General features: G+C 37.6%; 1 protein-coding gene across 3 annotated transcripts in view; it reads right to left on the reverse strand.

The window, feature by feature from the left end:
* Positions 1 to 7,454: 7,454 nt before the first annotated feature.
* RFX7 (regulatory factor X7) overlaps positions 7,455 to 22,036 on the reverse strand; it is a 141,155-nt gene continuing 126,573 nt past the window's right edge. For all 3 annotated transcript variants that reach the window (XM_059180579.1, XM_059180578.1, XM_059180577.1), the window contains 5 exons: positions 20,623 to 20,743; positions 19,246 to 19,326; positions 18,319 to 18,526; positions 15,057 to 15,352; positions 7,455 to 13,615 (listed from right to left, as the gene is read on the reverse strand). In XM_059180579.1, coding sequence (XP_059036562.1) covers positions 10,343 to 13,615; positions 15,057 to 15,352; positions 18,319 to 18,526; positions 19,246 to 19,326; positions 20,623 to 20,743 — 3,979 coding nt within the window. In that variant the 3' untranslated portion in view covers positions 7,455 to 10,342. The remainder of the gene's footprint in view (positions 13,616 to 15,056; positions 15,353 to 18,318; positions 18,527 to 19,245; positions 19,327 to 20,622; positions 20,744 to 22,036) is intronic.

A 22,036-nucleotide genomic window follows, 5' to 3' on the forward strand; every position in this document is an offset into this window, starting at 1 on the left:
TACTTTCAATTCACAGTCAGACTATATTGTTACTACTTAACATCTCAGGGACCAGAAAATGGTAGCATTAGACCATCACCATTATTGTTTACATTGTCTTGCACTGTGCACATAACAGTCTCAGCAAAATCACCCATTCTTCCCCCACCAACATGATCTCAAAAGTTAAAAAGTTGTTTGCATATACCCCTCCATTTTCTACAGTTGTATTTTATCAGCATTTTCAGACATATATTCAATACACAGTATATTCTTTCTAACCCTCCGTGTGGTCTCCGTTTTACAAGTAAATAGCTATTTAATGCTCACCATCAGTCCTTAGGTCAATGTCTGTCTAGTCATTTGGCTGTCTGACATTTGTTCTCCAGTAGATTCCTCAGGAAATGTGCAAGGAAACAATATTGAGTGCCCATACCAACACAATGTTTCCAACAGAGGATACTGTAACACTTAGAATTTTTGCAAACCTGATAGGTGAGATATGGTAACAATCTAGTTTTTTAAGTTTTTATTTATTAACTTGGCATAGTTTTATTTTTATATTTCCTTTTTATGATACGTTGAACTTTTTTTCATGCTTAAGAAGTATTTCTTTTTTTTTTTTTAAAGATTTATTTATTTATTTATTTGACAGAGAGAGATCACAAGTAGGCAGAGAGGCAGGCAGAGAGAGAGGAAGGGAAGCAGGCTCCCCTTGAGCAGAGAGCCCGATGCGGGACTCGATCCCAGGACCCTGAGATCATGACCTGAGCCGAAGGCAGCGGCTTAACCCACTGAGCCACCCAGGCGCCCCTTAAGAAGTATTTCTTTATCTGTGAGCTGTCTATTCATATCTTTGCCCACTTTTCTATTTGGTTGTAGGTTTCCCTCCTTCCTCTTTTAAGAGCTCTTTCCTAATATTAGGGTTATTATCCCTTTTTATGGGATATGGTTTACAAATATCTCTTCCTACATTTTTTTGTTTGACTTTACTTATGGAATTTTGGCATGTGATTCTATAATATGCTTAAAACCTTGTGGGATTATTCCCTCAAACACTGCTTTTTTAAAATTATTATTATTTTTGTGACTATAATGTTCTCATTTTAAATGTATATTTAATCCATCTAGTTCCAGAAAATAATCATTCTCATTTTTGTTGGGATCATGTTAAATTTAACAATTAACTTAGGGAGAGTTGATATCTTTATGATATTAAGTCTTTCCATCTAAGAACATAGTCTCTCATCTCATTTTCTCTGGTCTACCATGTGTCTTTCAGTAAAAGTGTTTTAAAAGTTTTCCTTACATAAATTGTGCATGTTTCTATTAATTTCATGGCTGGATATTTAAACCTTTCGGTTGCTACCATAGAAAGGGTCTTCTCTTGCATTGTATCTTCTAACTGGTTACATATATGAAGAATGCAAACTTCTGGATATCAAAGTTTTTTGAGTTAAATATTTATATGGTGTCACTCTTCAGAAATTACTAGAGAGGTGAGGGATATCTGGGTGGCTCAGTCATTAAGCGTCTGCCTTTGGCTCATGTCATGATCCCAGAATCGGGCTCCCTGCTCGAAGGGGAGCCTACTTCTCCCTCTCCTGCTCCCCCTGCATCTGTTCTCTCTCTCTCTCCGTCAAATAAATAAAATAAATTTTTTTTAAAAAGAAATTATTAGAGAAGTGAGAGAGAATATAATGTTTCAATTGAGAAATGATCCATGTAACAAGGCAAGGATCAGGTGGGAAAGGAAGGAACAAAGAGGTAACCTATACCTCAAAGGTATAGGGCTGGGAAACTAAACTGATGTTGAGGAGAGGATGAAGGAAAGGGCACACGAGGTTTCAGTCGAATGATTACAATAATGATAATATTGTTAACAGATAATAGGAAGAGAGGAAGGTTGGGAGAAGAGAGAATGAATTTCAAATTGGAAGCATGTAGATTTTGAGATTAAAAGTCAAATCTGTGAGAGGTCAAAATCTGAAAATTTAGACTTAGAAGCCATTGGGTAGAGCTGTAGGAGTGTTTGAAATGACCAAGGAGACAGAGTAGAATAAAAAGAGAAAAGCCAATCATAAAATATCAAGGGATTTCTATATCAAATGATAGGCAGTGAAAACCGATCCCTGAAAGAAACCAAGAATGACGAGTTTGGAGAGGAAGTGAATCAGAATACAAAGTCATAGAAACAAAAGAACAATGTCACTGGGTTTACCAATTATGGAATCATCAGTAATCTTCGAGACAGTCATTTCAGAACTCTTCTGAGGGTGCAGTAAGTTTATGAAAAATTATGAAGAGATCATACTGAACTAGGGTTGGACTTGTACAGGATATTTAAATCGTACGTATTTCACATACGTGAAATCCAAATTTAAATCGTATGTATTTCACATATGTGAAATCCAAATACAAGCAGTCTCATGATTTAAATAATCTATGTAGATATCAAACAAATGTGTTCCAATGACAACAGGTTGGTCTAAGTTTTATAAAGTTATTACTTGTTTATGGCCATATACCTCAAAACAAAGTTCGGCCCTTTGTCTGAATATACATTTTTATTTTAACTCCTGATGGATGTGGGTTTGTGGCTTCAAGTAAAACATAACACTTATGTGCTAAAAAGAAAAATATGTTTCCCTCTTGTAGATAAATGCCTGCCTTTTTGTAACAATCATAAGAGCTTATATGTAGGGTTTACAAAATATTGTCATATCCTACTGAACTTCATAAAAGATTCTTGGAAGTAACCAGTACAGTGACCATTATTCGTAATTAAGTTCAGAAAGGGGAAAAGAATGACAGAATCAGGTCTAGATTTCAGGTGTTCTTGACTCCTACAGGCATGTGCTAAGAGATAAGTGCAGGAAATGCTTATTCTAGGTATTTTAAGCAGAAAAAAGATTCAATGCAGGGAATTAGGTGCTTATACATAATCTTTAGGCTGTGCCTCAAGAAATCACTCCCAGAAGAACCTGGTAGTTGACCATTAAAGGAATGAGTTCATACCTGGAATCACTCCAGAGACCACGAAGGTAGACCAGGGAGCTGATGATATTGCTTGCTGCTACCATCACTGCCACCACTTGACTGAATCTTGACATTCACAGAATTGGTGGCTTGGCAATGGAATGTGGGCCCTTGATATGTAAGAATCTCAAGAATGAACTGAAGAACACTGCTGCTGAAAAACTTTGTGACTGTGAGCTTGTTTGCAAGGAAGTCACTGAAGGCAAGTAGGAAGATAGCTTCTGCTTCACTTTAGTCTTCCAGATCTTTCAGGAATGCACCTGATAGATGGAATATAATTCATATCCAGAACCTACGCTGTGAAGAAGTCAAGAAAATGTAGTTTTTGGCTTCTCAGGATCTGCATATCAGAAAAACTCTGGGACAGAAACTGAGCAAACCAGTCCACAATATTTACCATAGAAAACTTTGTCTTCATTCAAGATACTGGCAAAAATAACAAATGGTCCAGAACCATGTGGGCCACCACTAGGAAATATTCTCCAAATGGATATCATAACTCATATCTAAGTAATTTGCCCAGGTTGTAGATGGCAGAATTGAGACTTAAAACCAGGTTTGAAACCAATGACCAGAATGTTGTAATGCCTTTTACTTTGATTCATTAATTCTCTTCAATTATTTAAGCAGTCTGTAATTCCCCTAATCTTATCTTTTATCCTTCTCTGTCTCTGTCTCTCTTTTTTGGAAAGCTATGAAACAGTATTCAAGTGCTGTGCTATAGTCAGGGTATTCGTTCTTAAGAGCCTCTCATAATTTACCAGTTCCAATGAAAAAGAGATGCAGTTTTTGCCATTCTTGAGGGGAATCCATGATAGTTTAGGGGTCCTCAAACTAATCTAATATTTCCTGCCGCTGCTGAAAACCTGTTATAATTTGGATTTGTGTTGTGACAGAACAGTCAAAATAACTATATGAGTTAAACCTGTAAGAAATTTCTCTCTTGGGGTCCTGGGGTGGCTCAGTCCATTGTTTGCCTTCAGCTCAGAGGGGAGACTCCTTCTCACTCTGTCCCTCCTCCTGTTTGTGTTCTTGCTCTCAAATAAATAAAATCTTTTTAAAAAATATCTCATGAAAAACACATTCAGAGGCAAGCTGTCACAACTAGCAGGCAGTTTCCCTGTCATCAGGGCCTCGGTCTCCTTCCATATTGTCACTCCATCATCCGTAGTCTGTGGCTTTACCTCAAGACCAAGGGAGCTAACCAGAGTTGTTCTAGTCATCACAGGTGCTTTCCAGGCGGCAGGGAGGAAGGAGGGCAAGTACACTTCAAAGAAACTTGCACACAAATCTTTTGATGACATCCTTCTGGTTGAGCACTTTTAAGTGGCTCCACTTAAGGGAAGCTGGTAAATGTCTTTCATGCAGATGGCTAGGATGTCATCAGTGGCAAACAGCCGTCTCTGCTGTAGTGAGCGCACTGCATCCGGCAAGTCCGTTCATTTGCGTCGTCTTTATACTGTAAAATCTCGAAATATCTTTTTTAGCAACTGGCACAGAGACTGACATATTTTAGGTGCTTTATCATTTATTCAACAAACAGCCTAGTTTTTATTTCCTGATGAAATGTTAAGTGGTTTAAAAATAAATGATTAGGTATACCTCTAAGAAATGTACTTGCAGGGGGCACCTGGGTGGCTCAGTGGGTTAAAGCCTCTGCCTTCGGCTCAGGTCATGATCCCAGGGTCCTGGGATTGAGCCCCACTTCAGGCCTCTCTGCTCAGCGGGGAGCCTGCTTCCCCCCACTTCTCTGCCTACTTGTGATCTCTGTCAAGTAAATTAAAAAAATCTTTAAAAAAATGTACTTACAAAGTTATGCGTAAAACCCAATTTTGTGTGTAAATCTTATTTTCTCCCTTGACTTCCAATACATTATGGCATGTATTTTCATGGTAGGGAGAAAAAACGAACTACATAATGTAGGGGAAAGTTAAAAAATACAGGTGAAATCCCAAAGCAACAGAAGTGAAAAAGAAGTATAAGAGATAGAGGATTAGCGGTGTAAGAGAAATAAAATCCCCACAAAATCAAACTAATTCTAAATTTTAAACCAGAAGAAAATTTTCAAAAAAGCCACCAAATAAAACTACGCACTACTACAGTAGGTCATTTGAATAAATATCTTAAGTATAGCATAATGGTTATGAATAGGCTTTGGAATCAAGTTATAACCCTGGCTCTTCCAGTTATTAGCGATCATCCCTACCAGTTACCCCCAAGCTGAAATTTTCTCACCTGAAAAGATATTCTTTCAGAATTATCCTGAGGTGAGGAAATAAAGTATGTGCAAAATACTTAATAGAAGGCCTAGTGCAAGAAAATATTCTATATATAATAGTGATACCATTGTCATGATACAGTTGTAAAATTTTCCTTTCTCTCCAAAATGAAGTACTTCTTAGAAAGAAAATCTATCTTAAAATTTGTAGTCAGTTTTTCCCTTTCCATCCTTAGATGCAGGCTTATAGCTCCAGGGCTGGCCATATCCGTATTTAGAAAAATCTCAGATTATGTAATATCGATAAATGATCCCATTCTAGTTATTTAAAAATTCATTTAGAGCAATGGACATAAAAATCAATCTCTGCTTGATATATTTAACAAAATAAAAATTGTGGTCTTCTATCATGGTAAAAGATGCTTAGACAATTTGCACTTATGATACTAATACCTGATTCTTTAACTCAGAGAAGGCAGGATATCAGTTAAGGGTTTACATCAGTTAACAGCTATTTCTAAATGTAGTCCCTATACTATGAACCTTCTTATGTTCTATTCTTAGCTCCTCAGTGTGAACTGTCACTTTTCTTCTATACAGCATATTGTATTGGGACATACATAATTATGAAAAGTATATACACGTAGTTTGAGGGGAATATGTAATTAGTTCTTTATAAAACTGTGAGCCCCTCAAAGGTGGGAACAAGATCTTGAGGCTTTGGTATCTTTCCTAAGTTATGGAACTCATTAGGTGGATGACCAGAGATGGGCCTTTCCTCTAGTTATGGAAGGATGAATCCAGCATCTAAACTGACTGGCGTTCAGGTGAACCTTTGAACTTGTTTTGTCCAAAGAGACTAAAGAGGGCCTGGAGGGTGAGGAGGCAGTTGCAAATGGGAGATTCTGGTAAGGATTTTTTCTCTTTGATCAAAGGCTGGGAGCTGCCCTTACCACCTTGTTTGGGATGTATGAAGATATAAAGCTTGGAGCTGTGCTAGGCATCTTGTGACCACCATGCAACACACAGAAAGCTGATGATGCAGCAGAAAGAGTTCTTGAGAATACTGAGCCCCTGAATGAAACCCTGACGACCTGTCTTCCAAAGTAATCTAAAAGTAAACATCTTTATGGTTTAAGCCAGTGTTAGGTTTTCTGTAATGTGCAGCCCAGAGCACCTCAGATACTACAAAGTATTCCACCTGCCCCCCCCCCCCAACCTCGATTTTCTTATTGGTTCACTGTAACCACTGGCTCGTTTGCTTGCTTTTGATCATTTAAAAAAAAAATATATCACTGAGGATCCTAACATATCTATTTTAAAGTTAACATCCAGGTAGCTCATTACTTTTAAGTGTTGATGATCTTTCTTAGGATTAGTTGTTTTCTTCCAGTACTTCAGAATTTTGGTTTGTAGGCTTATTTTGTGTGGGAGTCTTCCTGCTTCTTATCTCTGCCCTTCTTAAGAGAATCTCTATTCTCTTCTTTCCTCCTTTAATGGCTTCTTCCACCTGTCCACAGTCAGGGTTGCAGTCCTGGGGCGACAGTGGGGCTATCCCAGTTCTACACAGATCTGCATACAAGATGAGCAGACTGTTTGGCTCAGGTCCTGACTACAGGAGAAGTTATGGTCCCAGGCACTGGTTATTGCTGCATCTTAATCTCAGGAGTGAGGAATCTCCATCTCAGATCCTGGTGTCATTACTCTGGAGGAGATGAAATTTCTATCTGCTCATTTCTGATTCCACACCTAAGACTCCTGGGTTCTGCATCACGAGCTTCAGTGTATTTTGTATTTTCGAGTTCACCAAAATGCCTATGCTGCTTTGGGGGCATAGATGTGCTTTAGAATTTTCTCCACTTTTCCTACTATTTTTCTATTCAAAGCTTCAAAAATATACATATTCAGGTACTCCACAGACTAGCTGTTGAAATAAGCAAAAGCAGAGATTTTTTTTGGCGGGGGGGGAACAACATGAAGCTCCATGCCATGTCCGACTCATCAGTAATACATCCTAAGAGGATAGCAGAGTTCTGATGAATAAAACAAGATCTGTGTATCCTTCTGGATTAATAGTGAAGAGCGTTGTTCAGCCTTGTGCTGACTTTTATTCATTTCTATGAATTTCATGAGACCTAAGGAAGAATGGCATCAGGTCTGTTTGAAAATGGCACGCTGCCTGTGTAAGACAGATCCCACAAATCACCTTAAGACCCAGTCAGTTTAATATAAAACGTCTTTAATTGTTTTTGAAAACATTTAAAAAACAATTTTTGAGCACTTTCAATAAAAAAAGAGAACTGAAATGCTACTGCAATATTCAACTACTGTAGTTTCAGCAGGTACAACAGACAACAAAACACTGGGGAAATCTGACTTTTTGCACTAAATGAAAACATGAAACAGGGCTTGTTTTTTTGTCATTTATGGTGTAGTAAAGCACATTATAGTACAAGACTATTATATGAACCTCAGATGCACTGCACAAAAAAAAAAAAACTTTTTCCTTCTTTTCAGTTCAAAAGTCAGTGCTTATTGCAATTATATGCAAAATTATTTACTTCATGAAGTCTTATCATGATAAACAGTATGAAAAATGTTTTAAACATGAAAACAATGAAAATAATTTGAGAAAAGAACATATTCAACAGTAACTAAGCAGAATTAGTAAACATAAAAAAGTAATTAACTTGTGAATAACTATGCTTGCCTGGTTAACACTGAACCAGTTTTAATACAGCCAAGAAAAAAAAAAAAGTGGTTACAGGAATACCTAGTACTGTACAAGATAAGTCAATAACACTCATGCACATTTTGTGATCATGTATTAACATGGTGAAGCAAACTAAACTTAATTCTTCCTGCTGTAATATTCTCATGTAAGAGAATAAGAAATAGAAATATCTCATTGAGATCAATGCACATTGCTACATAAGACAATTTTATCTGTCACTTTGATGACATTTTGTCTTTTCATAATGAAACACATTTAAAAAGTTTAATCTGTGGACTGTATTGGTTGCATTTATCCTAAGAGATGTGCCTACCACAGGTTCAACAAAATTTAGTGCAATATATGAACCCCAGAAAGTTTGCTGGACGAATTCAACCAAATTTAAAGTGTTTGCTGCAATACTGTACAGAGGGTTAAAAATCCTCCAGTCTTTTATATTTTTATAAAAAAAGATTTCCATTATTTTTATATTAGTAGGAAGCTAATAATGTAAACAAGGGATTAGAATGGCCTCAAAATCTCCTTTTCAGAGTATCTCATATAGAAAGGCTCCCATCATTTGTTAAGAGAAATCACACAGTTTCCTTTGGGTATTGCATACTTTGGTGTGCAGTAGTGCTGTGTCTCAATGTACAGTGAAGAAATAACTAACATCAAGAAAAAATATCTAACAGATCATTAAATCAAGATAACAGCAAACACACACAAATGCCGATAACTAAGACATACCAATATATAAACCTCTGAGCCAACCCTAGCACCGTTTATTTATCAAAATATGTTAATACCCTACCTTGCAAATTTATTGAACAACGAAACCTTATTAAATTAAACCCTTCATCACATTTGTTAAATATTCATTGATTGTAGTCTTCTGATTGGCTTACTAATTAAGGTAAAGGAAAGCTTAGCTAGCTAGGTTCAAGGTAGCATAGCAATGGTTTAATGTTAGCTTTAAAAACTTAATGGCAATTTTTAAATCTATTTGAAAGTAACCCTAACTTCACTCAAATGAAGCTGTCAACTAGTGAGCAGATTTGTGTCAACAAGAAATTCATAAATAATTATTCATAAAACAAAATGGGAGCCATACAGAGAAACATTTTAAAACACATCCTGAGTGCTTCTTTTGCAATTGTGGTTATCACAATAAATAAATTAAGCATGTAATAAAATGCTCCTCTTCTTCAAGTACTATTGATATCCCCTTTGTTTTATCAGCGACATAAAGATTTGTGGCTGCGGACCTCAGGTGGTGAAATGTTTTTTGTTTGTTTTTTTATGTTATCTCCCTCCGGTTTATTTGTTTTTCAAAGGGATCCCATGATCAACTTGTATTACTATATTCAGGAGCGAAGGGGTCAGTCACTAAATTGAGGACTTAGGAATATTATAATTAAAAACTTCAAATTAATCTTAAATAGAATTTTAATACCTGCATTTAGCCACTGTGATGAAACTAAGAAAATGCTTTTATTTTCCTTCTAAATTCTCCTAACTCAAATACCAAATAATAAAACATAAAGTATTTTTCCAACATGCTTCTATTTGTTCTATTAAACTATAATATTTGGAGTTATTCACTTGTCTGTGTGTGTGAGCACACATACACACGTCTCTGTGTGTTTGCTGGCTCCATATTAAAAATAAATTTCAAAATAAGACTAATGCAAGGTCACAAATAGAAATGGCTACTAGTTTTTCCTTTAAAAATTTTTAGTACGGCTTTTGCTTTCCTTAAATTAATATTTAATTTCCCATTATTTTCTCCTATTTAAGCCCTTCAAAATGCAGGTGCAAATGGTACTCAAGTCCCAGAAAGTCCTACAGAGATTTTTTTTCATTCTACAGTAGCTCTATGCTTCAAGCCTAAATACCGATAATAACCTGAATATTATCCCTGCTTCAAGGAAGACCTTCTTGTCTACAGTTTATCTTAGCTATGATTTCATATCTAAAAGATAATGCCAACAACAAAAAATAGCCTAGACCTAAAATCAATGGTTTCCTCTACATTCTGTGCAGATCAACTGATGAATTAAAACGAACTTATACAAAATAAAGATGGAGACTGCTCTTGTAAAAGCTGGTTAGTCAACTGTTTACTAGCAAACAATGTGATTAAATGGGGGAACATTACAAAATTTAAAACCTAATACTTGCTCATCTACAGCCTACTGTCTTCAGAAACTTGTTAAGAACTGAGGCGAGTCTAACCATTTCCTACTGAAGAAGAAACCACTTCTGCAGCAAACTCTTTTAAAATGTCACAATTAATAGTTAAGTGTTTCTGCTGCGGGAGGCACTTCCATTAAGACAAATACAATACATATGTCTTTAGATACAGTGTGCTACATATTATAAAACACTATTTAACCCAACATTTCAACAGTAGGATGGTCCTTGCTTTCTATCCACTCAAAACCTGATGAAGTCATAGAGCTCATGGATTCACTGCAAATTTGTTGAAATAATGGGTCATTCTTTAATTCTTCCAGTGTAGCTTCATCATCTTGTCCCTGCTGACGACCTGGATCAAACAGTAGGTTTGGGTCTAAAGTGTTCAAATCATTGATGCTGCCTGAGAGCTCAGAAGACAACCTGATATCACTAGAGAAATCAGACGCAGTATTAGTGAGATCAGATGCTACCTGACCTACCAGCGGCTGGTTGGTTTGCAAGCTGTCTCCACTCAACAGGTCTTTAACAGTGCTATTGAAATCTAATTGTTGCTCTCCGATTTCTGATTGTGCTTGATTATCTCCAGGAGAGAAACTGATCTGATCGGTGCTATTACTTTTAGTGAGGTAAGATGGTGTTTGGAATTCATAAACAGAAGTGCTGGAATCGATCATATTCTGTGGATTGGCACTAGGAAAAACAGTGGAAGTTTCCAAAATCTGAGTGAGATTCATCCGGGCTGTGTAATTGGAGGGCAGGTTGTTCATGCCCAAACCTCTCACTGCATCGTCATTGTCAGAATCAAGTTTACTCAACAAAACGTTGGTTATTTTTTTACTGTTTGTTTGCTTCTGAAGAGCATTTGGGAAGGCCGTCTGCATCATGACTGTCAATGGAACTGACTGACTTCTTTGAGCTATATTGTTGGCACATGCATCTGTGTGAACATTTGTGAAAACGTGAACTTCTGGGGTTACCGGACTTCCAAAGGGGGTCACATTAGATCGGGGGATATTAGATACTGGATACAGGGTGCTTCCACTAAGATTACGTTGGCGATGAACAGCAGGGCTCACACTCCGGCATCTGAAGTTGCTGCTGGCAGAGGAGTTAGTTCCTTTATTATCCAGAGGGGCTGGAACTGCAAAACCCTCCTGTTTGTTGGTGTTATTTACAGTGGCACCTTGATGCTGCACAGGAGAGACAGGAGTCAAACGACCGAAATGAGTGTCATGATGTCTGGATTGAGACTGGTAAGACTGTCCAGGCACAGCAAAAGCATGAGGTTTCCTGAAACGGTCTTCCACTAGTTCCTGATAGCTTGGGAGAATGCCATGGCCAGAAACCGAAGAATTACTAACCCCACTATACCCATTATTCATCCATTCAAGCTTGGTTTTGTCAGGGTGTGTGGCCATCGGTCTTTGCATCGGTTTCACAGGACTACTTGAGATAATGCTGGCATCATGATACGCCATACTGGAGCTTATCGGGGTAAACGCAAATGGATTCCTGCATTCAACAGGGCTGGGAGGGACACTACTGCTGCAGTTAGAATGTGGAGTACCGATGGGTGTGTGTCGGCTACTTCCTAAAGCACTATCCACAGGTGTGGTCTGGGCTAGCCTGGAGCAAGGGCTCTCCCGTGACAGACTCTGAGAGCCAGCAATCATTTCTGATGTCGGGGTTGGGGTCGGGGTCGGGGTTGGGGTTGGGGTAGGAGTGGGTGTGGGTGTGTGGATTGGAGTGCCATTGCTATGGATTGGATGATAGAAGTGGGTACTGGAGGCATGAGATGACATTGGAGCTCCTGGGGTAACAGACTGACTCTGAAGGCCCATTCCCAAACAGTTACCGTAAGAATGAGAATTGTTCATTGATATTTGCTGCTCCATAAGCACCAGCTCTTCCACAATACTATCTTGTGTAAGCTCATCATCAAAAGGAAAGTAGCTTTCATTTGTCTGGGAAACAGAAGGCTCAAACTCTTTCAGTTCAGACTGTAGAGGTAACTGATCTGAAGACTGTGCTTGTATTTGATTCAAAGAAGATTCTTGTATCTGGCTATGCAGCTGCTGGGTATATGTGTCCTGTGGCATTCCTTCTAATTCCCAAACAGATTTCTCTAAGTCATTGATATCAGAGTGCTCAGGAATTGTCATAACACTGATATCTTGCTGTTGTTCACAGCCGGCAGATATAAACTCAGAATCCTTACTGACCTGTTGCCATTCATTTGAATTAAAGCTGCCATCTGGTTTTGAATCACTGTCCAAAAGAAAGACATTCCCTTCAAGTTTTACTTTTATATCTGGAGATGATGATGGTGTTTGCTGTTCTGAAGCTGAATCACCGGCAATGAGAGCAGAATTCAAGGGTCGATTTGCCACTATGTGTGAGTTGACATTTATTGATACCTTGCTAGGAATCTGAGCACCGGCTGTTGAACTTTCCATTTTCCCTGAATGTGGAACCTTTTGGTCCTTCTCAACACTGCCTGGTTTCTGACCTTCTATGAGAACTGGAGAAAGCTGTTCCACAATTGGTTTCTTTATGGGAGGCACCTGGGACTCTTGCAATGCAGAAGACAGTCGCTTTCTTGGACTTTTAGTGCATAATTTAGGGTCTTTATTTATTGAGTCACCATTAGCTGGTGAGGTGGTGCTGGTGAAAGTTAAGTTCTGAGTGGCAACTGAGAGGGTGACAGTGCTTGGATTATTGCCTGTTGAAGTGCCTGGCAGAGTTTCACTACAGCGACTTTTACATTTGGTCCTCTGGTCACAGACCTTAGTTGCTTTTACTTCAAGGACACCTTCATTTGAAGGTTTTTGCACTACTCCATCTGTATTACTTTTCTGTCCCAGAAGGGCACCAGCTGCTGTTTTGGGAGCTTTAGTCCCCTCAGAGTTCTCTTGGCACTGTCCAGGATGCTCATCTGATGGTGCTTCAGGTTCCATTTTGACTTCCACGGCAGATGCTCCCCCGCTGCTGCTGGTCCGTGACCCCGGTGACTGAAGTGAAACAACAGAACCATTCTTGATCTGTGGAATGGTCCTTGATTCTTCTGTTGTTCCTGTAGCACTGTTTACTGAGGCAGAATGTTTAAGAGGGGCACTACTGTTGCTGGGTGTGAGGGATATTGCTGTCATTTTCACCACATTTAGAGAACTCATGTGTGAAGTGGGTACAACAGCAGTTTTGATGGGACTGCTAGTAAAGAGGACAGTAGTTGGGGAGCGAATGGTGAGTGCACTGGTGTTGGCTGGTTTGGGTAAGATCTGAGGGTAGCGGTGCCGGGCAGAACGATCCCCACCAGGACTGGCTGGAACGTTCTGAGGAGTCTTTGGTGCCTGTTTCACAGACTGCATGTGCTGAGTGACCACTTGTACATTGAGGGGAAGAACTTTGCCATCAGAAGAACTCATTGGACTTGGTGAAGTTACCAACTGCCTGGTTCTCTGGACCTGTTAGAAGGTAGAAAACAAAAAAGATTTAACGAGTCTAGGATATAAACAGTAATTCACATATTTGATAGCATTAAGGCATTTAATAAATGTAATGTTAAAAAGAAAAGGAACACTTCCTCTATTAGACAAGAGTTCTATATCTATCTACTTATCTATCTAGATATCTCTATATACGTTAGATCCATTTCTATACAGACACATAAATATAAAAACTGCAACACAGTGCAATATAGTTATAAAATATAACAATATAAGAAAATCAGTAAGCTACCTTTCAAATAAACAAGATTAAAAACTTCACATTTGTGATGACTGCTTGTCAAAATCATCATTTTTAAGGTTATAGGAAGAGAAGATAAAATCTTGAAAAAATATGCAACTATAAAGATATCTACCTCTGGGCCAAGAAAGTGACTCACTCAAGGGGGGACAGTCATAATGTCATTCATTGCACATTAGTAATTAAACCACTGTGGATACAGTCTCAGATAAAACTACTGTCTTTCCAAGTTTGCTCTACAATGAACAGCATACAAGTGTGGTTACCACATATGCAATGTTTTATTGACATGATGATTATGATGATAAGAAAAACAAAGATAAGCAGATCTCCTTAATGATATCATCAATAATAACATAAACAACAACCTAGCTTTAGTATGATGCCCTCTCATTTTAAAAGCCCCCTCATCATAACCTCAGCTGTGAGACAGGAAAGGAGATTATAACCTCTGTTTGGAAATGAGGAAACAGATTCAGAACAGCTAAGGCACTTGTCTAAGGTCCTGTGTCTAGCAAGCCACAGCAATACATCTATATTAAAGTGTTATCAATCTGCATTACAATTCTGCTCCAACTGAATGTTAAAAAGAAGAAAAGTTTAAACCCAAAAAAAGTTTGCACTTGATCATCTTGGCTTAGCTAGGGATGACAATTCTAAAAATGACTCTTCTCTTACATAAAGCTCTGACTGGCTATGCGTGCATACTGTGCACATCAAATCTTTGTATTTTCACTTGTGTTCATTTTATAGCTTGCTTTGTAATCAATATCATATATTGTGAAAAAACAACTGACAGGGCGCCCGGGTGACTCAGTCAGTTAGGCGTTGGACTCTTGATTTCAGCTCAGGTCATGATCTCAGGACAGTGGGATCGAGCTCTGGGTCAGGCTCTATACTGAGCGGGAAGTCTGCTTGAGATTCTCTTTCAGTCTGCCCCTCCCCCTGTTCATACTTGTGCACGTGGCTCTCTCTCTTTCTCAAATAAATAAATAAAATCTTTAAAAAGACCACTGACGGAAGCTGAATCTATCTGTACTCACAAAATCAGTCTGTAACTGAATCTATACTTGCCTCCTTCTCATGGGCCACTTTTAATTAAACAAATGATCTCCCATCATCCCAGTGAGGTCTAACACTATTTAATAATGATATTACCGGAATGGGACTAGGGACAGCTGCCACAACGATACCAATAGGCTGAGGAGAAAGGATCGCAGGATTTCCATTAGAAAGATTAGTTACTCCATTGGTGGTAGCGCCTTCTGGTTTTTTGCCTGAGGATTCTCCTGGCAAAGGGGACTGTAGTTTCTGTTCTTGCTGCTTCTTCTGAATTTTCCGTTGCAATTGCTGTTTAGCATCAATAGGAGAAGGCAAAGTCTTCACTTGAGGCTGAAAAGAATTACTCTCAGCTGTAGGTATAAAAGCAGACGGCTGAGTAATTCCTTTAATTCCTGAAAATAAACAGAAAAGAAAGCTAAAATAAATACTCTGCTGCATGGAAGGCAGTCACAACTCAATTTCTTTGACTATATAGCCATCTACTGGCTATATAAATCCAAATCGGCATCCAAAATTGGCAAATTTTAACTCACAATCTCTTTATAAAGCCTAAGTGTTAGACTTCCAGTTTAAAAACATTTGTCAATATGGTTTTAAGTGACACATTAAAATATGGTTCAACTCAGAGGACGTTTCAGTTAAATCAGCAATAACAGATGAAGATTTTGAAAAGAGTAGTAGCTATGTTCTAAATATGCAGAAGTTAAGATAAATAAATACCAAGGGAGCATGTTTCACGTCTTATCAGATGTCAGAAATTTTCTTCCCCAATTCTCTAATTAGAAACGCATGCATTTTTGTGATTTAAATATTCAGCTTACATGGGGCATTCAATAAATATCTGCTGAAATCATTCACATTTAGAAAAAAAGCATATAGGGAAAATAAGTGTTTAGTTCTACCAATTCACAAAGAGGTACTATTTTAACTGTTACTATACAATTATTCCAGTATGACACAGGAGCCGAGCTTCTGCATATAACTAAGGTTAAGGTATTTTGAAACAGTGTCACTGAGAAAACTTTTCAAAGCAGTAGTAAAGAGCAACATTGAGGAAAAAAAGGAATGATAAAGTAAGCAAGAGATACATTTTTAGTTAAGAACAGTGATGATATAATACAATTAATTTTTTGAAAAGCTCATCTCACATTTAGGGAATATCATTACAATCATCACAAAGAGTAAGCTGTGGCTAGTAAAAACAGTGGACAGAAAAGGGGAGGGCCGCACCATCCTTCTGGTACACCTTTCCCCAGCCCACTTTTTGCTTTTCATCTTGTGAGAGCGGACAGGAGGGAGAGAAAGAAGTTTCTTAAACTCTTTCCCACACACTCACTCCTCAATAATCCCTCATCTTTTGACCCCCTTTTGATCACCTAAGTACCATTTTTTTCTCTTCAAATCCACCTCAAATTGTACTGCTCCTTCTTGGCCCCCAGCCTAGGCTTTGGCTTCTCAGCACCTGCACCCAAAAGCCTCTGCCAATGGCTCAAAGCTCAGCTGTCTCCCTCCTGCCAGAGTTTCTGGACAGGAATGATTTCCAAGCAGCTGACTTACAAAAGGACATTTGTAACACAACCTGTTCTTAATATGGAGACTATATTTATAAAAAACCAAATTCACCTTCAAAGGATGAAGATTAATCACCAAAGGTATTAAAAAAAATATATGGCAGTGGTTGGGAACAAAATTTTAAGAGTCTAAAAACGTTTTGAGTAATGATGTAATTGCTAAACTACTGAATACTTTCACAAAGTGAAGTATGTTTACATATGAAATTTTTAGTATTTTTGTTTAAAAACACCTTTCTTTATACTTGTGCTTTAAAAATTCATTCATCCCATCATTCATCACTTCTTTCAGTCAAAACTTTGTGAACAATGAGGAAAATAAGACGGAGAAGTTTCTTTTCCCATGATCTCTCCTAAGTCCTCAGTCTGTTCAAGTACTAACTGGGTGTCAGTTAGGGGTAAGAGAATGAGAACACAGGAAGCTGAAGGGCCCTATCTTTTAAAACCCTATTTCACCAGAAGATAAGAAGACAGCATGATGTAATGCAGTTAACCTGGGCTTTTGAGACCAACAAACTGGAATTCAGATCCTGGTCCCACTGCTTATCTGGCCATGCACAAATTACTTAACTTCCCTACACCTATTTCCTGATCTATAAAATGGGATTTAATATCACCTGTCTCAGAGGACTACTGGGGGAAGAAATGAGGTAACATATGAAAAAAGTTACCTAGCTAGATAAGGCTACCCAAGTGCTCTCCTATTCATGTGTAAGTATAAGTGAGCAGATTTAAGTCACACAGTTTACAATCTAGTCAAAACCATGACAAAATTATGGTCAGAGATTATTTTGCTGAATCAAGTCCTCAAATGACAATAAGGTGAATGGATAGAACACTTATATACCCCCCCCACAAAATATGTAAAGCTTCTGATAAATATAAACTAAAGGGAAAAAAATTGTTAAAATTATTAAGATTTTAAAAAAGTGAAGTTATTTAAGAAACTATAATTCTGGCTGGGAGAAATTTATTATGATTTTAAATTATTTATATTTAATAATCAAAAGACTCATCTTTGGAAAACAAGTTTCAATTAATGTATTTTCACAGAATTTATAATTTCCTAGAGTAATAGTAAAACTTACTTATTCTTCCTTAGGTTTATAAGGTATTACCAAAATGAGATATTTAAAAACTGCAACAGAACAGGTACTTCGCACAGCTACTAATTTAGGAGGGAATTGTTTATTCCAGTATTGTCAATTCCTAAAACTATCAAATGAAAAAATCCCTATTTGAACAAAAATATTCATCTGAATGTGTATTTTTTAAAAAAATCACTTGCTATTTTATAAAAATGCCTCATATAGTTTGCTTTTTGACACTAAGGCACCTGTCACACTATCCAAAGATCATTTTATTCGTAAGTATTAGTTTGTAACAGGAAGAGAGCACATCATTTTAAAATTTTAATCTTATCTAATATTTATTAATTTAGACACACATATATTTAAAAGTACATATACACACATTACTGAAATTTTAAAATAGCAATGGAAAAATTAATGAAATATCAACTGGTATATCGTAGAAGTCTCATGTTTTAGCAGAGCAATATACTAAGAAAAACTATAGCTTTAAGTTTTATAATGAAATAACTATTAATATTTTTGTTAGTTCAACAAACCATCTGAACTTAGAGTTAAGTGAAGTGAGGGTAAACTCACACAAACACTAAAAAGACAAGGAAGTTCTGTGGTGAAACTCTTCTTTTGCTACCAACTCTAAAATGCAGTAACACCTTTGTCCTTTTTAGCGTTAGCTTGTTAGTGGTAATTTTGTACCTGGTGGTGCTGCTGCCATTACCGTTAGAGCTGCCATCGACTTGGTACCTATATAATGACTTTTTACAAGGAAGCGGGCTAATTCCAAGACTGTGTCAAACGGCTGGCTTAACACTTTCTGGGCCCATTCACACACAAGACGGCAAGCAGAAGAGATAACTTCCTCATCAATATTTTGAAGCTGCCCAGAAGGTTCAGTTCCTTCCAACTAAACAAAGGAAAAAGGAAAAGTTAACTTATAAAAGTTCAGAGCAATTAAACTGAAGCACATCGAAGACATGTATTCTTAATTAGAAGATGTAATCTAGATCTTTCGGGTCCAAGTTGTATAAAATGCCCTGATGGCAGGCATAGAAAAGCTATGCAAATACGAGGCCTATGCCTACACCACCTGCCAGGGCACAGCCTCCAGCAGCACTGGGACTGGAACACTGAATGCTCATTAAATATATATGAAGGCTAAGGGATCTTATGAATCTTTCTAAAAACCTTTTCTGACAACAATAAAACAAACTGCCACTAGCTGTATTTTCTCTTCTTAGTACTTCTGGCCACCTCAAGTCTTTTGTACACCTAGGGGGGTATTAGATAGATAAGTAAATCAAAAAGGGGGGGGGAAGATATTCATACTGTATTACCCCACAACTTAATTCTTTCTCTTGACAATATATATATTGTCAATATACATGATGGATATATTTCAAAACCAGTTTAGACCTATGTTCCTCCTAATTTTGTGAGCCATGTTGACTTAAGTCAGATATGTTAAACATTTTCAGCCAGTGTTAAATTTTTTGTCTCATTTATTTTGTAAAAGGCATAGTTCCTGGCCCCTGGTTTAACCCAAATGAGACTATGCAGTATGCATTTCAATGCTGATATTAAAGTATAATTCTACTCATGAAAAAGAAAAGGCAGAATTCTTACCCCATCTCCAGTTTTGTGAAAATCAAGATTGGGCAGTGTTGGCATATGAACAAAGGCTTTTTTCCTTAGTCCACTATAGCAATATGTAATAAACAGTTAAGGTCTAAAGCATTCTAAATTAAATAAACTGGCTTATATATAATTAGCATTTGAGAAGTAACCATATATGAATTAAGTATAAAGTCAACACGAGATAACATCTACTTTCAGAATTCTTCAGTAAGAGAAACCTCAATATTATAAATTCAGGACATTTTCACTCTTTTGAAACTGGAACAGTCTTTGTAGAATGGTTATTCTCTTAAATGAAACAAAAATGATTCTCATCTGTTATAAATTTTATGAATAAATGTTCCTAATAGGTTGTGCCAACCACCAGTAACAAACAGGTCAGAAGGAAAAGAATATCCAGATGGAAACCTGGCACAGCACAGGGAAACTTTAGCCCAGGGCACTGGGACAAAAACAACTCTTAAGAGTGTCACAAGGGCTTTAACCTTTTCAGTTCTTTTTCCACTGAAACACGCAGGATTATCGCCTGTAACATGCCAAAGACCCATCAAGACAGTTTTGCTTGCACTCAGAAAGTAAGGATAGGTCATGCAACAAGTAAGCAGAAAGCACCTGGAGCTGTTCTAGAAAAGCAGTGCCTCCTTCTTTTCCTGCCCCTCTCATCGCCACAGAAACGGGTTTCTGTGCTCTGAAAAAGGCCAAGGGCTAAGTAAAGAGAAATAATATTTTTCTAATACAGAGACCCTCTATTTTACAATCTTCTGCCAAGAGTCGAAAGGACTTTAATAAATTCTTCATTTTCATCTCCTTCTGTTTGCTTATACTAAGTATGTCTCTGTCACAAGAGGGATCTTTCCTATGCTCTGGCTTTAATTTTAATACAGGCTTTAAAGAGTTGGCTGAAAAAATACTTAAAAGAGAATATAATCTTCTAGGACAAGCTCCACAGGAATTTTTCCTGAATGGTGTATATTTTGCCAAGGAGATACTGATGTTTCTAAATTACAGGAAGAAGACAGCTAACCTCTTTCTTCACTTTTATTGATGTGATTTACAGTAGCCGCACCGTGACCTATCTCAATTAATCCTTATTGTTGAAGAAAAGAAGACCAGACCATGAAGAACACACACTACAGTGACAGAATATGGTGACATCTATCATAATCTAAAACCACTATTTGTTATTTCTCTTGCAGTTTGATATGTAGCCAGGAAAACAATGTCTGCAATTATTCTACTAAGAACTTTGAGTCGTTTATATTTGTTGACTTAAATTTACTTCTAAATATAGTTGCTAGTTGACCTACAACAGCAGATGTTCTAAGTGATTACTAAAGCGATTACTTAAAACCATTCTGGTAAAGGATATTTAGATTTGCCTCTTGTGCCCAGACGACGTGCCTTCATGTTTGGAAAGACATTTTTCATGATCTTTCCAAAGTCAGCAGCACTTAATGGATGGTAACCAAGATTGTCACAATAGCTCCTGAAAAAGAAGGAGGGACCAATTTAGAGCAACAGAACTCAGAGTTACACAGGACAGTGCTATTTCAAGATAATTTGACCACTTTAACAAAATTTAAAACCATATCTTTGAGTCACTCACCACAAATTTCACTGGCCATAACTTTTTGGAGACTAACTCAGGTTGAGTTAGCTTGTTTCATCCTCAGGGTACACAGTACTCCTGCTTTCAACAGCATCCCAAAAACTCACTGTAAGAGATAACCCCAGTACAAAGTCGTCCAATTACAATCCAACCCTACACTCTGAGTATGTCCAGCTTGACCAGTAGGGCTCTACATTTCCAGAGAAGTATCAAATTCATATACTGAGATAATTTCCACTGTACACATTATGTAAGTCAGAAAAAAGAAACAAAACTATATGGTTTAAAATGTAAACATATTGCTTAAAAGGGACCTTAGGGATCATCTATACCAACACTCTCATTTTACTGATAAGGGGGATAAAATGAAGGCGCAGAGAAAGATTGTGAAGGTCCAGTGTTCTTTCTTCACCCCTACCACTGCTATTATTGCCAGGAAAAAGTACTCTGTAAAGCAGTAACTTCAAGTGGGAACAGGGAAAAAAGCCAAGTCTTAACTACCATTGGAATCAGGTGTTCTGTTTTTCTCTGCATCTGCCAGTCATAGGTAAGACGCCAATCCCTCCTTTGCCAGTTCAGCAGCAGGCCAAGGCCACGTCTTGTCTTGGCTACCAAGGCCTTTGAGAGAAGCATTGCCTGAGCAACACCAAACAGGAAATCAGAGGAAATCCCTGGGAATCCAGTGCTATTTCCCTACCTCACCTCTTTTTCAGCACTGACCAGAGCAGCTTCTTGATAATATCATGAAGTGGAGAGCCAAAAAGACATTTAGGAAGAAGGAGAAGAGGAAAACAACTGGAATGCCTGTGAACAGGGTATAATGGTAACTGGGACTTTAGCTCTTATAGGCTGCTGAATATACTAGCTGTTGCTAGTATATGAAAGCATTATATATACTTATATGTATATTTATATTATATTATATATGTAATAAAATATATATAAGTATATACTTATGTAGTACATTTCTGAAGTGCCCTAAATTTAAGTCAAATTGGATGAGACGGAGGATGAGGTAGGGACTCTGGGAAGCCTTAACAGAGATACTAGGGGCAGGTTTTGGAGACAATGGTATTATTCTTGACTATGCCCCTCCAATACCCACACCAAGTTCCACACACCCCTGGTGCAGGTGTGGGGAGAAAAGAGCTGCCCAGCAAACACATTCCA

This window comes from Mustela lutreola, chromosome 7 (assembly GCF_030435805.1).
Source record: "Mustela lutreola isolate mMusLut2 chromosome 7, mMusLut2.pri, whole genome shotgun sequence".
NCBI classification, from domain to species: domain Eukaryota; kingdom Metazoa; phylum Chordata; class Mammalia; order Carnivora; family Mustelidae; genus Mustela; species Mustela lutreola.